Source organism: Netta rufina (genome assembly GCF_964035555.1).
Source record: "Netta rufina genome assembly, chromosome: 1".
NCBI classification, from domain to species: domain Eukaryota; kingdom Metazoa; phylum Chordata; class Aves; order Anseriformes; family Anatidae; genus Netta; species Netta rufina.
This window is the reverse complement of record NC_140123.1, coordinates 29,946,142-29,960,121: the sequence shown is the minus strand read 5'-3', so window position 1 is coordinate 29,960,121 and position 13,980 is coordinate 29,946,142. Positions and strand designations below refer to the sequence as shown.

At 35.4% G+C, this 13,980-nt stretch overlaps 1 protein-coding gene across 1 annotated transcript in view; it reads left to right on the top strand.

The window, feature by feature from the left end:
- LRCH1 (leucine rich repeats and calponin homology domain containing 1) overlaps positions 1 to 13,980 on the top strand; it is a gene marked incomplete at its 5' end in the record, with an annotated part of 116,051 nt that overhangs the window by 65,632 nt on the left and 36,439 nt on the right. Inside the window, 8 exons of the mRNA XM_084296715.1 lie at positions 287 to 392; positions 966 to 1,102; positions 2,888 to 3,015; positions 3,790 to 3,874; positions 7,238 to 7,343; positions 8,811 to 8,923; positions 10,661 to 10,728; positions 11,752 to 11,838. Coding sequence (XP_084152841.1) covers positions 287 to 392; positions 966 to 1,102; positions 2,888 to 3,015; positions 3,790 to 3,874; positions 7,238 to 7,343; positions 8,811 to 8,923; positions 10,661 to 10,728; positions 11,752 to 11,838 — 830 coding nt within the window. The remainder of the gene's footprint in view (positions 1 to 286; positions 393 to 965; positions 1,103 to 2,887; positions 3,016 to 3,789; positions 3,875 to 7,237; positions 7,344 to 8,810; positions 8,924 to 10,660; positions 10,729 to 11,751; positions 11,839 to 13,980) is intronic.

Here is a 13,980-nt window from a genome sequence, read left to right as displayed (position 1 = left end):
TAGAAACAAAAAGGTAGGACATTTTAAGCTAATAATTTTTACAGAAGTTAAATTCACTTTAAAAATTAACTCCTCTAAACAGATATTTACTCTAGGCTTTGAATAAAGTGTAAAGATTTTTCTCATTCATCTAGTTTTGCACTGGAAAGGCAGGAGCATGGAAGGTTGCGAGTTTTCAGGTTAATAAAATGTTAAAATGGTAATAACACATTAGCTACAATTTCCTGTAAGTATTATTTAACACTTTGGGGCCGAAAGTTCATTATTTCTGTTACTGTTGCTGTAGGATGTCAGCTGTAATGAAATCACAGCTTTGCCACAGCAGATAGGCCAGCTGAAATCTTTAAAAGAACTGAATGTCAGAAGAAATTACCTCGAAGTTTTACCACCAGGTAAAAAAAAAATAAATAATAATCCCAACGCCTTTGCAGTAATTCTTTTTATTAGTATTTTGAAAGTATCTTTAATAAGTTAAGTAATAGTAGCAAATAGTAATTACCTTGTGTTTGAATTTATTCCATTTGAGTTTGCTGTGTCTCTGTAGCCTATAGCATTAAGTAGTACTTAGTGTGTGACTTTGTTAATGAATTATCTTCAAAATTTTAGCTACTGTAACTTGCACAAATTCTTACCTGTGAATGCAGTATGGTAATTGTCATCTGCGTTAAGATAAATAAATAAATAAAATCAAAATTTTTAAAAGTTATTGTCACCTGTATATCAATAACACCCTTTTCCATTCCCAGGATAGAATGGAGTAAATACTAGTCATGTTCCTGTCTGAGTTTGTATTTTTAAAAAAGGGAAAAGAGGATGCTATACACTGCCTTTTATTATGAGAGGCATATTCCTTTTTTTCTGAGATTGAAGAAAAAAAAAAAAAAGCTTTATTCAGAAATATTTTACTATTTTATGGCAAAAATAAGTACAGATATAACACCTTTTGTCTTCTTTGTTGCTTTTAGAACTAGTGCAGCTTCCCTTGGTAAAGTTCGACTTTTCTTGCAATAAAGTGCTTGTGATTCCCATCTGTTTTAGAAAGATGGTGCAGTTACAAGTATTACTGCTTGACAACAATCCTTTGCAGTCTCCACCAGCACAAGTAAGTAACATCATTTAAACTGTGCCTTAATATTGGGTGGATGATAACTTACAGCCTATAAAATGCAACTTTCTGTAATAGCGGACATCTGAACTTGTCAGCACAGACATTCGTTGTGGATATATAAACAAGACAAAGCATCATGAGCGTGTGCACCATTGAAACCAATGTCACTCTAGAATATTTCCATTCTACGTATGAATAAAGCTACATATTTATTTTTGTCATTCCTGTCTCCATATGAAACCTAATGTGTGTATAACTTTGGAAAAGAGAGTTGTTGGGAAACTTCCTGGCTTAATTATAAAGTAATAGAATGTTCCAAGTCGGAAAGGATCCACAAGGATCATCAGTCGAACTCCTGGCTCCACAAAGGACCACCTAAAAATTAAAGGACATCTGGGAGCATTGTCCTAATGGTTCTTAAACTCTGGCAAGCTCGGTGCCATGACCACTGTCCTGGGGAGCTTGACCACCCTCTGGGTGCAGACCCTTTCCCTAACCCCCAGCCTGACCCTCCCCTGTCCCAGCTCCATGCCGTTCCCTCGGGTCCTGTCGCTGTCCCCAGAGAGCAGAGCTCAGCGCCTGCCCCTCCGCTCCCCTCGTGAGGGAGCTGCAGGCCGCCATGAGGCCTCCCCTCAGCCTGCTCTGCTCGGGGCTGAGCAAACCCAGGGACCTCAGCCGCTCCTTTGGGCACTGGTAGCTTTATGCTATGACTGGGACCTCTCCAGATTCCAAAGACTGTTGAAAATTGAGAGAGGTCTCACAATGACATTAGTGGGTTCTTTGAGGGACCCTGTGATGAATCCCATTGGGCCCCATAGACTTACATACATCCAGCTGGAGTAGCAAATCCTGCACAAGTTCAGAGTTGACTGGGACTTTGTTTCCCCAGTCATGGTCGTCCAACTCAAGGCTCCAGTTCTTTCTGTTAATAAGAGGCTAGTTCTAGAAGTTCTGTTGCAATTTACTATACATTCAGGCAGCCTAGAACACAATCCACATGAAGTTTATTTTACTTTATATTATAACTGTACAGAACGTCATACACGGGGAGATTAGACTCCTGTTCTGAATATAGGCCATGCTGAGAAATAATAAATAAATGAAACATCTGCTTACTGCTTCAGGACAGCTTTGCTGTTGACTTGCTGAACCCTAGATTCATCATACTGTATCTACTACAAGATGATCAACAGCTGTGGAAATACTTGAGAGTTTTTACTACACTGGAGAAATGCTTTTCATTAACTACAAATGGCAGTGCAGTTAGTAAGCTCAAAACATACGAAGGAAATTCCGGCAAGCATGTGGGTTAAAGAGTACGGAAAGAGGGGGAAAAAAAAAAAAAAGCAAAAGCCAGTGAAATGCATCATAAACATTAATGAGCAATTGTAGAAGCAATGTGACAAAGTGTAAAGAACATGCTTGTTAATTAAATGTCACTATTGACTAATTTTGGAAAATAATTACTCACTTTGCAGTTAGTAATAGACTGAAATATATTTTATTAATCATAATCCTTTTGGAGCGGAAAGCAAATTTGGATCTTTTAAAGTAGAATAAATTTTTGTTGTTTTCTGTATTACTCCCAGAGTATTTATGCTAGTGATCTCAAATCATTATTTGTCTAATTGAAGTAGCTCTTAATTCTTAAAATAAATAATCTGTTTTCCTTTCCATTATGATTATATGAGTTAGTTTTCAGAGATTTTCACTACATGAAATTTGAAATACATTTTTCTTTTATTCTAGTTACAAACCTATTTTTTTCCTGTCCAACAGATTTGTACAAAGGGTAAGGTGCATATATTCAAATATCTGACTGTACAGGCCTGCCAGATTAAAACAGCAGACTCTCTGTATCTTAATGCCATGGAACAGCCACATTTGCCACAACCTGTGGAAGAGAGGTACGAATAAAAATCTTGCTTCATTTTTCATGTAATATTTATGATCTTGGAACAAAGTGAAAAATATTTTTCATCATATTCAACTGAATGCTGTTCTTTTTTTAAATTGCTGTGTCAATCTCAAATCAGTGTTACAATTTTCAGGATTGTAATTGAGTAGGAAATAGAGCGTATACAGATATATGCTTTTATTTATATATATAAAAATAATAGTTAGCTGATGAGTACTGTGTCTAATTGGGTACTTTAAAATGAGTAAAGGTCATATTAGGCAATTAAAAAAAAAAACAAGATAGCAATTGCAATTATTGTAGTCATTTTGTTCAAATATTAAATTTCAATGTCTATTTTAAAGACTCAAAAGGAGGTTTCTGTGTTAATAATTACTCCAAGCCCCAGGGAGTTAACAGCTCGTTTTAATGCATTAGTGGTTACCTTTAAATTAGTTGACTCTTGTTTGAGTTCAACTAGTTTAGTTTTTCAATCACATGGCTTAATGACTTCAGTCAAAATCCTATACTTAATAATTACGCATTTTTGTCTAGTAACCTATAGGACAGATTATTTCTGTTGTTTTCATTAATCCTTAAGCTAACCAAACAGTCTATCTGATCTACTTGGAGCATACTGCAGATGTGTAGTTAGCAATCATACCGAGTTATTTATTCACTGGCATTGATAGTGGAGGGAATTTTGCTTTAATTCAAAACAGGACAGAATTCTAACCATGCATGCTGTTACAGTCTTCTATTGATTTTTTTTGTTCACATCTAGCATTGATGACATCTACCCAAGTAAAAAGGACTCAGATTCAGGTGTTGGTAGTGATAATGGCGATAAACGTTTGTCAGCAACAGAGGTAAATTGCTTGAATTTTGTCTACCTCCCTTCCCCTAACCCCCTTATTTTTTTTATAGGGCAACCATGTGAATGCAACTTCAGGTATCAAAACTGTGCAACCACACTCTTGGCAGTCATTTATTAGTGAGAAATTCATAAAACAAAGATAAAAGGAGTCTGGGATTTTTTTTTTCTGGTTTAGTCTATGATGATGTTTAATCTAGAGATGCCAGTGAGATACTTGATAGTAAATGGCCAACAACCTACCAGTAGTGAAAATTTAGTATGGTTTTCAGACAGTTTAGATAATAACTTAAAGAACAAGGTCCAAAACAGAATACACATTTGTTTTTTCCAATAAACTAATTGTTATATTATACGTCTAGTTCCTTTTCACTTGTTTTTTTTGTTTGTTTGTTTGTTTTTTCTTTGATTTGTGAATCTTGTCTGTTTGGAATTAACAGGAGTTCAGTGTGCCTGGTCCCAATGTGTTCTGTGGTGTCATGGATATGGCAGTTCAATGGAGAGTAAGAACGTTAGGAACTTGCAGATTAGTGTGTTTACATGCTCTGGCAGACAGGCAGTGCTGGAAATATGCCTTCAGAATTTTTCTTGAGCTATGTTGTATGACTGGGCAAAGAAAAAGACAGCTTTCTGAGAGTAGTGTGCTACTAAGCAGTTACAGCTGCATTTCCTAGACTTTTTTTGAGGCTACGCTCAGTCAAACAGGGTGCTTAATCATAGAAAGGTCCCTTCTTGGGTACTCAAATAAGCAATTAAAGTTGAATTTTATTAATAATATTTTTTTTTCCCCAGGAGAGTGGCGGAGTTGCCATCCCTGGACATATGTAAGAGATATGTGGATATGGCACTAAGGGATAGAGTTAGCGGTGGTGTTATGTGGATGGTTGGACTTGCTGATCTTAAGGGTCTTTTCCAACTTAAACGATTCTATGAAATAACGATAAATAAGTAAATAACTTTAATATATTTCAGTGATGATATTTCTGAAATGTACAAATGAAAGGACCTAATGGGAAATACTCAGATATTCACACTAAAATATTAACAGAAAGAAAATGGACTTCCTACTTAAAATAATTTTGCATTGGTTCTTTGCTTGTTTCTGTCTTCCTTTGAGGAAAAGAGTCTGTTGCTTTTGAAACTAATGTATAAAGAATCGAGCTTAGATGCTGAATTTGTATTTACTACAAAAGCAAATCGAAAATTAATCCACTTACACTGTGGTCTTTTGAATACAGAATCACTTATAAACACAATGGTTGCCAATCATTTGGGCAGGCTTTTTACTTAATTGTAAGAGTGTGCAGCCCATTCAATGAGGCTTGCAAACTGTTTTGCCATTCTTACGCTTCCTGAAGTTGTTAGCTTGTTAATGAAACTTGTTCCAGAACTTCCTCTTCAGCTATAAATAACACCTTTACAAAATAGATTGTCTTTCTTGTAGTCAAAATGTAGCAATTGGCATGCTGCAGAAAAAAAAATATTTTAGAGATAACTGGACTAAACCAGTACATATTTATAGGACAAAGACTTTTTATATGGGATCTGTTTACTCATTCCATCTCTGCCTGTCAACTGCTCTGCTGTTAAGGAGAAGATTGATGCTAGTATCAGTAATCCCAAATATGCTTGGTAATAAATTCACTACTCACTTTTCCTTCTGAGACAAACTTTAATAAATCTGCTACATATGAGAATTGTGGAAGAAATATTAGTAATGACAGAAACATCCATACCAAACAATAGATAAACATTAAATAATCACGCTTTTATGAGTTGTTGAACACATTTTTAGAGGTTTTCTATAAATGCATCAAATATATCAAACCAAGCTCCGCTTTAGTCTGAAAGCTAATTGCTGTTGAGTTTCAGCTCTTTTACAGAATACTGCCAGGAGGTCATTTTGCATTTGTGCAATGTGAAAAGGGAAACTTAAATGAAGTGCTTGTTTGATTGAAAACCAATCTGTTGGTTTTTTTTTTTTTTCAGAAGCTCGCTAATTAGGTTTGGATACATACACGTGAGAGGGAATACTTGATGAAATTAAGTCAATTAGTCTGGCTTGTTGATAGGGTCAATTCTTCAGAGCTGTAGTCTTGGGCAGTTGGAGTGAAAGACATATTGCTGTAAAATTGATCGCATCAGCTTGAAGACAAATTCTGCTTGAAGAGAGCACACTCCCACGTACCTCATCTTTTAGGAACAGAGAGTAGCAGATTCACTTTCTACCTTCCTTTGATTTTATTTTTTCCTCAGTTAAAATTCATTAGAACAGGAACTTGGTCAAGATCCAGATGGTGTCCCTGCTGCATTACCCATAAGAGAGATGCTGTAGTACCAGCAAGACTCTGTAGGAAAACTCATTTCAGAATGCATCATCCAAATTGCGGTGGAAAAATATTAGGTTTTTGAAATGAAAGTTGGACTCTTCAGCCTGTGCTTTTGATTCTTTATATCCTTTGTCTCTTTCTTTTGCTAGCTGAATAAAGGTAAAACTGGATGTAGGAAGTGAGATACAGTATTTCCCTATGAAGGAGGAATGAGGACTTTTGTATGTTGCTTTGGATAGTTTCTGTTTGGTAGCATACTGACAGGAAGCACCTGGAACATGAATTGCAGAGTGCGGTAGGCTATGGACCCTGGAAGTCCTGTTTAGGTCGAGGGATTATGTTACGGGATTGATAATTTTTTTATTTGTAAATTGAATTTCCTGTGGCTTACTGCTTTTTATTTATTTATTTATTTTTGCACCAACATTCCAAAATTTTTTCTAAAAGTTGTTGCTGTTTACTCTGCCTAGCCAAAGCAAACAAACAAAAAAACTTGCCTGTTTTTAGTATTCAAAACTTTTAATAATACATGTATAATAATATTCTACTGTAATATTTTTGAAACAATCGTTGTGAAATTAACAAAACATAAAACTTTTGATCTAGAATAACTGAACTTACTACTTAAATGTCAAGTAAGATTAAGATAAAGGAGGCCTGGATGGAAAGACAAAAAAAACTGTGATATGAGGCTTAGCTTCTTTTTGGTGGCTACATGGAGCCCCTTTTTCAGCTGTCCAGGAAAGAAATGCAGAAAGGCAGCAACATTGTCACTGCTAAGAGAGGGCTGGTGAAGTTAGTAATGTAGTAAAAGAGACAGAAGAATTGTGCTGCTTGGCAAGCCTACTGTGAGGATGTGTTCTGCATGACAGCAGCTTCTTACATCAGGACTTGATCATGTTAGGTGCACTGGTATCCTCTCCAATACTAGCTTTTTTACTCTACAGTGTGTTCATTATTATATATCTAACTTTTTTTTCTAGTCTTTGATTTGAACTGAAACCAATGTTTCTTTTATTCCTTCTTAGCCATCTGATGAAGACACCATCAGCTTTAATGTTCCAATGTCTGACATTGTGGAAGAAGATCAGGTTATAAAGGAAGATCCGGGTCACCACGCGAACTCAAGAAAAGGTTGGAATGTGAAAAAAGTAGAAGTTAAAAATATACATTTTTTTCATAATTTTACATATAAGGCTGTAAATCAAGTTTGCAAAAAAACGTGGCCCAAGAGGTATCAGTCAGTCTTCAAGAAGGCTACAAATGTCACCTTTAAATTAGATACTTTGTCTTTGCTACTCTTTTTCCTTGGAACGTTCAGTGTTCTATTTTGCACTGGATAAATGCCTTAAATTGTTTTTCTTATACTGCTATCAAACAGCAAGTATTTTCGTTATTAATTTTTTTCGAATAAATGCCTACCTATCTCGAAGGCTTCAAGCATACCTATGAAGTCATTTAAAACAGAAGAAAGTGCTACTTTAATAGTTTTAACTACACTGAGTCAAGATCCTTATAGTAGCAGTTTTGTAGCAGTTTCCATGAACTTGTTTCACCTTTCTCAAGAGTTATTAAGTTGTAGTTCTGAGTGGGGGAAGAAGAATGAGAGACAGCTTAAACCACGGTTCTCAATCAGTAATACCAACAAATAGCTTTTGTCAAATGCTAGTTCAGATTCTGAATTAGCTACATGTAAAAGTAGAGTCCATTTCAGATGGCTGTACTTAATGCATGTACATATAAAGCTTTATTCATCAAAGCCGGCATTACATTCTGGAAAGAAATAAGCATCTCTTCAAGTGCTGACAGTGTAATTTTATCTAAATATTGTTAGTTACACCTTTATCAGCGTACAGGTATCATTAATAAACAGTGTTTCTCTAAGGTCCACACATACCAATAAAAAACTGCAAGGTAATGTCAAGGAGTTGTACATGGAAACCATGTAAGCAGGAGATGAGTCTTTCACACTAGTGTTAAGTACTAGATTAAATGTACTCCAGTTCAGATTCTCATCAGAATGTAGTAGAACAATGAGTGGGATAGTAAGGGTATCATATCCTATGGTGTTTATCAGTGCATCAGAGGGTAAATTATGGGATCAGACTGCCTCAATCAGAGGAGAAAATTATTATTGCCACGTACTTCAGGAAACAGTATATATAAGCAAGACATTCATGTTGTTTGGAAGGCTCTGATTTTTTTTTTTTGAGTTCTGCTGATAGTTTGTGTTACAGCACTCAAAGTTGCATAAAAAACCTGCTTGTCACTGGCTGAGATATGCGACTATTGTAAAATCTGTAGCTTTCCCACTGAGTTCTTGTACTGGCAAGGCATTTTGTGTAACTCAAAACTTAGACACCATCAGTGCCTGTTGTGAGCTGATCTATGACTGTATGAGCCAAGGATATTGATTTATTACAGCTTTGGAATGAATTGGCATTGATCCCTAGAATGCAAAAGTCATAACTAGTTTGAGGTTTTTAATATGGTTTGAATTTAAACTTTAATTGTTTCTGAACTCTATAATCTGTATTCTTATGAGTAACAAATTTCAGCTGAACCAGAAATCCTTCTATCTTCTGTTATTGTTGTTTTTAGTGGAATTCCATCAGGGATCTTCTCACTTGATTGTCAACGATAAGTCAAGAGAAACAGGAAACCAGTTTGATGAATCGGATGCTCTTACTACAGAATTTATGAGTTACATTAAGGCAAGTTTGTGATCAATTTTAGATGGGGGAAGTATTTTCATGGCTTTCATAACTATAGAACAAGCAGGAATAACAAACCATAGACATCTTAATAAATAATATACCACAATATTCATTGTCATAAAAGATGCAGAACGCAAAAGTAAATAGATAAATTTAAAATGATGATAATTAATCTAGTAAGTTATTATACCCATAACTCTTTTCTACTTTGCGACTTTCCTTTAGCTTGTGGCTAAGGCTTTAGGAAAACTGTGGTTCAGTAAAAGAGAGGTTACAATATTGAAAGGTGGTATGACAGTATTGCTAGAGTAAGCACTTTAATTTATTTGTGTTTTGTTATCTTCTTAACATTATGGCAGTTGAGATCAGCAGTTGGTGACAGGTAGCTCATCCGTTCTGTGCTGAGGATTTTGAACTGGGGGTATTTACCTTCTGCTGCAGATCTCCGACTCTGTTGTATTCTCTGGTTTATACTTTGTCATCTACTAACATGTATTTTGGGACATCTAAAATTGAAATTCTGGTTAACCAAACCATACATTGACTCAGTACCACTTGCCGTGCCAAAAGAGGGCTTAGGTTTGGAAGATTTTGTGGTTTTCAAATATTCAACCTAATTGGTATGGCTTTATCTTATCTGTATAATTATGCCCAGAAACTGAGGTTTGCCTTCTAGAACAAGTGCTGTTTTTTTTTAACCTCGTGATTTATGCCCTTATGGGAAAAATCAAATACTTCATTTCTGTAATAATTAAAAAGGATGAAAAGAATGTCTTCATTCTACTGGGGGTTGTTATTGTGAAATGTGCCATCCCTGGGGAATGTTAGAGAAGCTGCTACACTCCTCAGTGGCACATCTGGCAGAATTGGATAGTGTTTACTGGTGGTACAGGGTGATGCGACGTCTGTGCCAAACCCGTGACACGAAGAGGGTAGGCTTCTGTTTTATGCTGTTCATTCTCTACCAGTATAAATGCACGTCCACTCAGAGAGCTTCTGTTTGTAGCGGCAGCTAAATTACTTCAGTGTTCTGCCCATCCAAAACAAAGAAAAGAAATTCGCAAAATACCAAATGGAAGCATAAGTGAGGGATTCAAATATTCTAATAAGTAGCAGTTCATAATTACAGGTAGGACAGTGGGAGCTCTGATTTATACCTACACCGAACCCAAAATAACTGGCCAGCTGATATGAATTGTTGCATGCAGTTTTGTTTCTATTTTGTTTTCTGGTTTTGTTTTTTTTTTTTAAAATCAGAGCTGTTAAAAATGGTGAAATAGGGATCCTGTTAATAGTTATGAATGAAACACAGAATTGTTACTGTTTCCATATTTGGAATTTCCTTGGTCTGTAAACAAATCTGGCTGTTTGAAGAGAGCAAGTTAAGATTACAGTAAAGGTCATGCTTAACTGAAGCATTGTTTGCATACACCAGAAAGGCACAAATGAAATCTGGGACATAGAATAAAGAATTCTCGTGCTACTTGACTTTCTTTTTAAAGTTAAAGGAAGTTGAGGGATGTTGGCCTCAATAAAATCTGATTGTTGAATAGAAGATCAAGTAATTAGTGTCTGAAAAGGGGGTAGAGTGAGGAGTGGAGCAAAAGTGTTGGATTGCTTCAACAAGCCACCCTAAACTGTTAAATAAAATAGGTCAGTGCTGAGTCTGAAAGGAAAATTTATCTGCCTACTTAATTGCAAAGTTCAGATCTTAATCACTTTGTCTGCGTACAGAGCAGAGCAGCGGAGTGCGATGAATTATTGAGAATAGAAGAGGATGCACAATGGCAAACAGAGGAAATGTGAGTATTTTTGTGTGTGTCTATAAGTAATTAATTGTATTGTTTCATTAGATGACCAAAACTGGTCTTTCCTTCTCGGTTAATAATTTTGTGGAGTTGGAAGCGTGACAGAAGCACAGCCTTGCACTCTCTATAGGTGCTTGGTGTTTTATACATTATTGATAAACAAAGTGGATCTTATCTTGCAACTAATCTGTAGGCACTAATAAAGCTGTGTTGTGTTTTTAACCTATGTAGAGGCCAAGTTTTTTAATTAAGTATTTTGATATTTAGTCTGCTTACGGCATCGCTTTTGTTCTTGTTTTAGGAAAAAAAAAAAAAGATTTTATCAAAACTTATAAAATCTAAGATTAATGCAAATGAAAAAAAAATTTGAAAATCTATCAGTCTCTTTCCGCATTGTCATAATTTTAACCTTGAAGCAACCATTAATTCATAAGCATTAATTCAAGAGCAGTGAACATCAGTCAGTGACAAGAATGCATAAGAAAGGATGATTTAGCAGAACAGTGTGCTGCGAAGTTCTCACTAAGCAGAACAGTAGAGTCCTGTGTGATTAAAAACAAATATTCGAAGGAGGGAAAAATAAGCACTTTCTAAAATAGCCTTGTTGGCAGAACTAATGGGTGATTGATTGGTTTCTAAGCTCCAGAAAGCATCGCAGATCTTGAAAAGCAAAAGAAAGCATGCTGTCTATTAAAAGAATCACTGTTTTTAGTAACAATATATGTGATGAAAGTGATTACTAAGAGTCAAATATTAGTAAATAAATTTTCAGCTTTAGAAGTCAGTCTACTTAACTGAGATGCAAAAGTTTTAGTTTACCACATTTGTTTACCTATGTATGTATTGGATTGGGGAGTTTTGTTAAAGGCAGAGTGCTGGTGAATTTTTTTCTGAAGACACTCCATAAATTTAGCACTTTGTGTGCACAGAGGCTGTTCCCCCGTGCCCTTAGTACTTGCTGTATCCTTGATAACTGCTGTTTTACCTCGTTTTGGATGTTTTTGTTTTCTATTATAGAATAAATTTATCAGAAGAACAAACTATTGATATAGCAATGATAGAACAACTAAGAGAAGCAGTAGATTTATTACAAGATCCCAACAGGTATGCTTAAAATAGCTGGTGTCTTAATGTCATGTATTTAAAATAGCTTTTGGAGTTCTTTTTAAACTGATAATTTAAATTCTCCAGAGTTACCAACTGTTTTGTTAGCATACTAATAATTTTCTGGAGGCACATAGTTAAGGCAACTTGCATTCTCTCTTGTGTATGTACAGTATTTCTAGTATGTTAATAAGGATTTCAGGTATAAAAATAAAATAAATTTAGAGGTGGAGAGACAGCTATTAATCTCACTCTGTACACTACTGTGATTTTTCTGAAATTTCCTGTAGGATAGTCAAATTTCTTTTTGGGGCTGTAAACTATCCTCTACTCTTGCTTGATGTATTTATTATGTAGGGCTTGTAGAAGGTTTTGTGGCCCAGCTTTGCCCTGCATTAGTAGGACATATAAAAAGGGTGCCTGAACTAGTGATGGAGTTCCTTTAGTCTCCTTCTGAAGCTGAAATGAGAAAAAAGAAGAGGCAGCTAGAGAAGATTTAGGATTCCCCTTGACTGTAGAAGGCAAAGTTGTTTCTAATTCTTTATGCATGTTCTAGGTGCCTAAAGCCAGGTGAAATGACCCTGGGTCTGCGAATAAACAAAAAGAATAAGTATTTAAAAGAAACAAAAAAAAAATGCTTGTCTAGCTTAAAAGGACAGTTGAGGTTGTAGATAGCTCTGTCCGTATGCTTGCTATTGCTTTTCTGTGTGTAATCCCTTCCAAAAACTGATTGAACTCATTTTAAAAACCAAGAAACTAATTCTTATTCATTACCTATATAAGGTAGCTGTTTTAGAGCTTAGTTTCTCTGAAAATTAGACAACTCCTTATCTTTTCCAGTCTAAAATATCCTTGTTTTTCCTTCCTCCCTTGGCCAGTTTACTGTGTCCATTTGTTCTTACAACTACTCTGTTCTTTAGTTTAAAAGCTTACTTTGATGTTGCTTTTTTCACTTAACATAACGTTTCTGCTTTTTTAGGACAAAATTTCACTCCTGTTTAGTATTTCATGAGAAGGAATTACCTGGCATTATTTTGAATCATGCAGAGAATATTTGAATTCTTGAATTGTATGCTAAATACTTGATTTACGAGTATTTTCTTCTTAATTAAAAATAAAAAAATAAAAATTAGGAATTTTTTTTTAATTCCAGTGGTTTCAGTGAGAAAGTATTTCTTTGCTTCTGTACCTCATCTGAGGCTTATTACTTTGTGGGAGAAGAGCTGCTGTTAAAATGGAAGAAGTGACATTCAAAACTTCCAGTTCTTAGCCTTGTAAAACTTGTCACTTTGTTTATCAAATATTGCGTGATACTTCCTACATCTTTAGTTTCTCTTACCAAATTACAGAGAGCAATAAAATACAGAAAATTCATCCCTCAGTTTCTCCGTGCTTGTTCAGATGTGCTTTCAGGGGCACGATAGTATATATGAAATGTGGCATTTAAAGATGACTTTTAAAGATGTCATGTATGTATTTATTTTTCTGTGCCAGGTGCTAAGCAGGCCACTCACGTGTCTGTTTGTTGTGTGTTAACAAACAGACTTGTCCAGCATGACACACCTGGGTGCCTAGTATTTACCAAATAAAGCTGTTGACTTTCCATTCTTTGGGCCACAGGTTCCTCATCATTGCTTGCACAATTACTGGATGATATGGCAGTTTTATATAATAAATATGTTATATAAAGCTGTGTGATGAAAATTTTGTTTGTCATGCTGAGTAGTATTGTTATCTTCATCCAAATCCACAAAGGAGTATAAATGTTTGCATTGCTCTGTAACTTAAGATGCACAGAAGCTTTCACATGCTTTTAACTTAAGCCTACAGCATGGCAAAATTTTTAACTTTCCCCAGAGAAGTTTCCGTCGTGCATCAGTATAATCATCTAATCAGGATAAATTTAATTTAAATAAGTGACTTTAGCTGGAATTATCCTCGTCTGACACTGAAAGCCATTTAGGATTTACAAAGAAGAGTCTACAGGGGCTGAAGCAGCAGGTGATGCTGAAGCATACTTAGCATGCACTGACTAGAGCACCATATAGAACATATCTTCTAGAGCTATTTTCAATAACAAATATGACTATTTAACTTGTTAAATAAATAAATAAATGTCCATTTATTGTGCTGCTAATGGTC